Raw genomic sequence first — 7644 nt, 5'->3', positions numbered from 1 at the left:
TCCCCAGCTACAGATTGCCCATATTGCACAGATCCCCAGCTACAGATTGCCCATATTGCACAGATCGCCTCACACAGATCGCCTGCACAGATCGCCGCACACAGATCGCCAGCACGGATCGCCAATATATTTTTTTTTAAAAAGTCGGGCAGCGCTGAGGCAGAGGTGGGGGGGGGGGGCCGTGCGAGGAGAAGCGAGTACGAGCCACCGCTGTCATCTGACGTCCCGGCACCTATGATAGACGTCACACCTCCCATGTCCCGGCATTGGGCCATTGTGCTGTCTATCACAGGAGGCGGGACTTCCTATGACAGCAGCCACTCGTCCTTCCTTCTGCTCCGCCCGGACCGCCCCCTCCTCTTCCTCTCAGCGCTGTCCGGCTTTTTTTTTTTACTATATCAGCGTATAACACGCACTGGTGCTTTGCCCTCCATTTTTAGGAGGAAAAAGTGCATGTTATACGCCGATAAATACGGTAATTTATGCACTATAATTTGAATGCACTTTATTAAAGGAGAGTGCTGCATTTTTTTGTGACTATATATATAGCATTTTATACAGGTGGTTGATTTGTGGAGTGTACGACTAATAGTTGTCCTGTGGACACATTCTCCCACCTGAGCTGTGGATCTCTGCAGCTCCTCCAGTTACCATGGGCCTCTTGGCTTGTCCTCTGATTAATGCTCTCCTTGCCAGTTTATATGGCCTGCCATGTCTTGGTAGGTTTGCAGTTGTGCCATACGCTTTCTATTTTCGGGTGATAGATTGGACAGTGCTCCATGAGATGTTAAAAGTTTGGGATATTTTTTATAACCTAACTCGGTTTTAAACTTCTCCACAACTTTATCCCTGACCTGTCTGGTGTGTTCCCTGGCCTTCATGATGCGGTTTGTTCACGAAAGTCTAACAAACCTCTGAGGGCTTCACAGAACAGCTGTATTTATACTGAGATTAAATTACACACAGGTGGACTCTATTTACTAATTAGGCGACTTCTGAAGGCAATTGATTCCAATAGATTTTAGGGGTATCAGAGTAAAGGGGGTTGAATACAAATGCATGCCACACATCAGATATTTGTAAAAAAATTTGAAAACCATTATTTACCTTCCACTTCACAATGATATGCCACTTTGTGTTGGTCTATCACATAAAATCCCAATAAAATACATTTACGTTTTTGGTTGTAACATGACAAAATGTGGAACAGTTCAAGGGGTTAGAATACTTTTTCCAAGGCACTGTAGGTGTGAATGGGCCCTTATGGTTTTGGACATTTTTTTTTTAAAATAGAAGTTTGGAATTGCAGTGAGAACTCAGCAATCAAACTCTGCTGATCGCTCAGTTCTCCCCCTTTGCTCTGAGCAGAGAGCCATCCATGACTGTCAGTTAGCAACTCTCTGCTCTTCCCTCTAGCGCTCACTGAAGCACTGGGCTGTAGAGGGGGCAGGAGGGGCTGGCTCAGGCATGAATATTTTTATATAATAAATTATTAGGTTTTAGGCCTTATGCACACAGAACATTTTGCAAACTCTCCCAGAAGCCTTGCCTCATGGCAGCAGTGTTTTGGCAGAAAAAAAGCCTGATGCTTGTAAAAGTGTCTAAGGCCCCTTTCACACGGAGCGGACCGTATTGCGATCCGCTCCGGCACTTTTTTTTTTTACAGACACGGATGACACTTGTGTCATCCGGTTCGTATGTCCGCATATCATCCCATCCGTTTGCGGATATACGGAAATAATGTATGTCAATGCGATTGCGGATGTCAGCGGATGACACTGCTGACATCCGATTTAGCGTCCTTTCCATTTTTTAAACGGAAGAAAAAATAGGGTTCTGTTCCGTTCCAAAAAATGGAACAGAGCTGAAAGGACGCAAATCAGATGTCAGCGGATGGTCATCCGCAATCGCATTGACATGCATTATGTCCATATATCATCTGCAAAAAAAAAGGGATGATATACGGAAATGCGGAACGCCGTGTGAAAGAGGCCTAAAGTGTTTACAAGCTTTTAAGTGCGTTTACAGGCGTCAAGAGCTTGGGCGTTCACTCATTGAATTGGCCAAAATGATAATTTATTTGAATTATTCAAATGAAAACGCTCAAGCTCTACACGCGCCTAGCATGTGCAAGGATACATAGGCTAACATGCATTGGAATTTAGAGGCAGGAAAAAAAAAAAAAAAGAAAAACACCTGACGCACCTAGAAGCAGCTGCAAAAACCCCCAGTGTGTTTGAGGACTTATATACAATATTTATCATATTCAGCAGACCTAAACATCTACTATAGAATTGGAAAACACCACATTTCCAGTATGGCTGAAACCCAAAAAAATATGGCAAAAATACCTTGCACCAGGAGAACAGCGGATATACATGCAAGCAATTCTGTTGCCACGGCTACTCTTGGTCATGAAAACTTCTATGGTGTCCAGCTCACGTTGACTATACTGAAAGTCAGCACGATCTGTAAGGTGAAGTTTCCATCGTCCCATGAAACCAGTTCCTCCTCTTCCATTGCCAACCCTTACGGAGGCATCTTGTTCCGGTAACACCGCATAGGTTGGCATTGGGGGCAAGAATGCCAGTTTTGCAGCAATCCTGCCTGGACATGGTGGACAACAAAAGAGGCAGCACAACTCCTTAATGGAAAATCCGTTCATCTCACAGGAAAAAAAGCACAGCAGTTAAAACAACTGGTGAAAACTAAAATTTGTTTGCTCTTCAGTTAAAATAGGCATTGATCATAAAATACCATAATAAAAAACGAATTGAACGGACGATAACTTCATGCAAAAATTTAGATCACAGCCTGCTCGAACCATTTTCACTAAATAAATATAATTGATGAGCAAAACAAACATAAGTGTGCGTATGCATATCTCTTGAAACAATGTTTTATAGCTTCAGCGCACATTCAAAATGCCTTGAAGTTAAATTAGAATAAAATGTGAATTCAAAGAAAAATCTGTAACTGAAAGAGTCTACTAAACCGAAGAGCCTGACTATGGAGACCGCAAAGAATAATACTTCTGTGTCTCTGAACCCTGAAGAAAAACACTTTCAGTAACAAGATGATCAAGCTGTCCTTGCCGTGTTATTTATGGTTCTATGTCCTTTCCAGGGGAACCAGAAAAGCGAGTGCTGCAGAGCCAAAGGGTAGGGAGTACTGAAATCCGTGCTTGCTTTTTCTACATGGCCTCTGTCAGGGTAAAACCTGGGTTGTCCTCTGTCCATATGACAGAACGGAATGGTAGAAGGAAGTACAATGGTCACCGATTCGCACTCACAGGAGAAATTCCCTTCGTGTGCACCTCCAGGATGTATCTGACCGTTTGTATACCTCCAGGTGCTGGTGTTACATGAAAAGGCATCCCCAGCCTCCCTTTATATGTGCATGTTCCTTGCTCTGCCTTGAGTAGTCTTCTGCTCTGCAGGCTGGTCATCAGTTTTCTTACAGGTTCTTGGTTACCATTCTGCACCACTTCTAGGAAAAATTTACATAAAAAAAAAAAAAAAAAAAAAAAAAAAAAAAAAAGAAGAGAAAAGGAATTTTTAGTTCACATCTATTACAAGACGTATCCAAACCTAAAGAATAACTAAATGCAAACTTTAGTTTTACTTGAGTGCTAAAGGATTAGAACACTTGTCATGTTTTTATTGTCGTGTGCCCCATTAGGAGAATCACCCTAATCTGTCCTATTTATTATCACTGAGAGTGAAAGAAAATGACACATTTTGAGTGGTTACCAGAACAAGACTAGAGGAGAAATCTTTCAATGGAGACCATGTTTTTTTTTTTGTTTGTCCCGTTGTTCCGTGAAAAAACCATACCCGTAAAAATTCCATACCCTCGTCACTTCCTGTCAGGGTAAGTCATTCATAGGTTAAGACGCTTCCATCCGCTTCCCAGTGCGCATGCGGCTGCATGCCCAGCCGCCAGCCGCTAAACTAAGTCATCTCAGAGACTGCCTGCGGGTCCAGGGAAATGTTAAAGCGGCGATCAAGGCAGCGGGTCCAACAATTCCTTATCTTTCTAATCTACAATGCATATAAATTCCTTTACATCTTAATTTAAAAGAAAAGAATGCAGGGCTTCATTTCATAGTCATCATTGATGTCTTCATTAGTGGAAGCCGATCGTTATCCATACATTGAAATCACTATGGGATGGATTCACTACGACGATGGTGTCACACACACGGCTCTGCACAAATTACTCAAGAAGTTGAATGGGGTTGAAGGAACCCAACTTCAGGATCATCATCCGAATTCTGGAGCCAGTACAATGATCTATAATAATAAAACGCTACAATACCATATAGACAACTGTACTGCCATGATTTATATCGCCGCTTTAATCCCTGGAGCCGAGATCGGGCATGCGCAGTGGGACGTGCTCCAACAGCTGATGAATGACGCGGGCACCGATGTGAGCATGCACAATGGGAAGCGGCTCAGCTGTTCCAAGACAGGAAGTGACGTGGGTATGGAATTTTCACGGGGTATGGTTTTTTAACGTTACACCGTTAAAAAATGTTTTTCGGATTACTTTTATTGCTGACACAAGGAATGTAAACATCCCTTACAGTAATAGGCAGTGACAGGTACTCTTTATGGAGGGATCTGGTCTAAAAGACCCCAAACTCTCCTCAGCACTTCAAAGTATTCAAAAACGGCAAGATTGGCGTTTTTGAATACTTTGGGTTTTTTTTAAAACTGGCACGGTTGGCTGCCGAGTAAACCTAAAGCGCCGTCATGCCGTTGCTTCCAGGTTACTACAGCAGAGACCCGATCAAAACTGATGCCTGCTTTGTTCGGGGATCTTCGGCCACCCGGCGGAAGTGCTGGCTGTTTGCTCAAGTCTTCTAGTGGGACGGGAGACCCGGACGTGGTAGCAAAAGGGAGGGGGGAGGCATGACCGTTACAACCACTTGAGCAAAATGACATACAGGTACGTGATTTTGCGGCAAATGGTTAAAGTGGAAGAGAACGCCAACTATACCTATTATTAAAAACCACCAACCCTGCAATGCCTCCAACATAATCTTGTGTACTTGTCTATTGTTAATCTGGTCCAGTCTGGTGATCCAGCTGCTGCAGGGGAAAGAAGAAAGCAACAACAATAAATGTGCCATGGGACACAGCTCCACGAATTTACAGTTGTTGTCTAGCACTCCTAAAAGCTAGCCATACCTGGTTTTTCCCATTCACACATTTGAGGTGTATACTATTGTATTCTGACTGCAGGGACACTTCCCTATGAGAATACATAGATCAGCTGATCAAGCAGCTTTTATCTGACAGGACAGGTGAACAGGAGTTCATCCTTAGCTCAACTTCTGTTCAACTGCAGTGAACAAATGAATTGAAATTCAGCTGGCCACTGCTGAATCAACCACATTTTGATTAATTTCTGGCCACCTTAAAGTGGTTATAAAGTCAAAAAAACATTACTGCCAGCCCCTCTTACCAAGCCATACTACACAGTGAAAATGTTTGTATAAACTTATGCCTCTTAATATCTTATTTCAGATTGTTTCTGTTCGGTTACATGACCTCTGGTTGCTCAGCTACACCGAACTAAGGGCTACAGTGGGAGGGGCCAAGATCCCTCTCTGACGTCAGCCAGAAGGTTACATGACCCCCATGCTGTCCGCTCAGCCCCTCCCGCTGTAGGGATTCGATCGGGAGAGGAGAACGGCCAGAGGTCACGTGACCAAACAGAAACAAATTGAAATAAGGTATTTAGAGGCAAAGTTTTATACAAATATTTACACTGTGTACTATAGCTTGGTAGAACAGAGGGGCTGGCAGTAATCTTTCTTTGAATTTACTGCCAGCTACTAATGGCGGCAGGAGGGGAGGAGCGGGGAAGATATTGCTCACAGCCTCACACACAGGAGATGACAGGGAGGAAGGGGGAGAAAGGACAGCAGCAGGATGACGAAGGCATGTAAACTGACCACAGTATTATGGATCAGCAGCCATGATTACCATGGTTAGTCTATATAGGGGGGACACAGGCAGGGCTGGTTTTAGACAAAGTGTGGCCCTGGGCAAACCTAAAAGTGGGGCCCCAAATTTTTTTATATTCTACCAAAAATATAGGCGCATTTAGGTCAGGGGCTGTATGGACATGGTACAGGAGAGGTCAGGGGCTGTATGGACATGGTACAGGAGAGGTCAGGGGCTGTATGGACATGGTACAGGAGAGGTCAGGGGCTGTATGGACATGGTACAGGAGAGGTCAGGGGACATGGTACAGGAGAGGTCAGGGGACATGGTACAGGAGAGGTCAGGGGACATGGTACAGGAGAGGTCAGGGGACATGGTACAGGAGAGGTCAGGGGACATGGTACAGGAGAGGTCAGGGGACATGTTACAGGAGAGGTCAGGTGACATGTTACAGGAGAGGTCAGGTGACATGTTACAGGAGAGGTCAGGTGACATGTTACAGGAGAGGTCAGGGGACATGTTACAGGAGAGGTCAGGGGACATGTTACAGGAGAGGTCAGGGGACATGTTACAGGAGAGGTCAGGGGACATGTTACAGGAGAGGTCAGGGGCTGTATGGACATGTTACAGGAGCAACTAGCAGCACAATCTTTATTACTCTCTGCAGTGCACGTGCACTGACTGTCTGACTGACCTCAGGGTCACCTCACTGAGTGCCATCACATGCTGACTGGCTGGCTGGCGCGGCGTGTGACTCTCAGTCTGTGTAGTGTGTTGTGTCGGGAGTCGGGACACAGTGCCGGCCGCGTGCACACTCAGTGGGAGGGATCATCATCGGCGTCGGCGCGCCCGTGACATAGTCATTCGCAGGCTCAGCCTCCACCCCTCCAGCTCCAGTCACTCAGTTTACCCGCCGAGCCAGCCGCTGAGCCCGCTCATGACCGTCGGCGTTGTGACGTCATGCCGCTCACAGCGGCTGACGCGAATAACTATAAGATGGACGGACCGTCACCGCCCCAATGCTTAAAGCGGCGCTGTGGCTGCGCCGGCCCTTAAAGCGGTCCCGGTAGGCCAGTCAGGCCCTGCACGGGGCCCGGGGCCCCTGGACATTCGGGGCCCTGGGCAGTTTCCCAGTTTGCCCCCCCCCCCTAACGCCGGCCCTGGACACAGGAACAAGCAGGATCAACCAGGTTATTTACAGCATAGAAATGGACAGATTAGACAGCACAAACACTGTGCTGTTTAACCCGCTAAAGGGGAACAGGATCTCTTGTTTTGTTAGGGTTAAAACCTCTTTAAAGGCTCTTTTATGGGATCCATGAGCAGATCCCCTGCTGAATCAAAGCCGAAATAATATGGATGTAATTTTTTCTTTTTTTTTTTTACATCTATGCTATTCAGGTTGTGCCCACATACAGACGTGGGTGGCCTCATGATGGCTCTATGGGTGTCCGTTTACATTAGGCTACCTCCGATGACCGTCTGAAAGACCGAAAAAAGAACGGAGTCCTTTTCTGTTTTTTTTGTCTTTCCTTCACCTGGAAAAACTCAGAGATAAGCGGGTGTAAACAACTTGTCTACAGAGCTGCATGAAGTTTCCGATCAAGTCTGCCTGAAAAACTGACCTTACTCCCTGTGCTTCCAATTTTGCCATCATATGGTTTAAAAGTATAAATAAAGGCAA

At 45.5% G+C, this 7644-nt stretch overlaps 1 protein-coding gene across 1 annotated transcript in view; it reads right to left on the bottom strand.

Moving 5' to 3' along the window:
* LOC309561439 (alpha/beta hydrolase domain-containing protein 17A) overlaps window positions 1-2945 on the bottom strand; it is a 71820-nt gene extending 68875 nt beyond the window's left edge. Inside the window, exon 1 of the mRNA XM_082265347.1 lies at window positions 2352-2945. Coding sequence (XP_082121473.1) covers window positions 2352-2665 — 314 coding nt within the window. The 5' untranslated portion in view covers window positions 2666-2945. The remainder of the gene's footprint in view (window positions 1-2351) is intronic.
* Between the last annotated feature and the right edge of the window lie 4699 nt (window positions 2946-7644).

This window comes from Pelophylax lessonae, assembly GCF_965119305.1.
Source record: "Pelophylax lessonae genome assembly, chromosome: 1".
NCBI classification, from domain to species: Eukaryota; Metazoa; Chordata; class Amphibia; order Anura; family Ranidae; genus Pelophylax; species Pelophylax lessonae.
The sequence above is the reverse complement of the archived record's forward strand: the minus strand, read 5'-3'. Positions and strand labels throughout refer to the sequence as shown.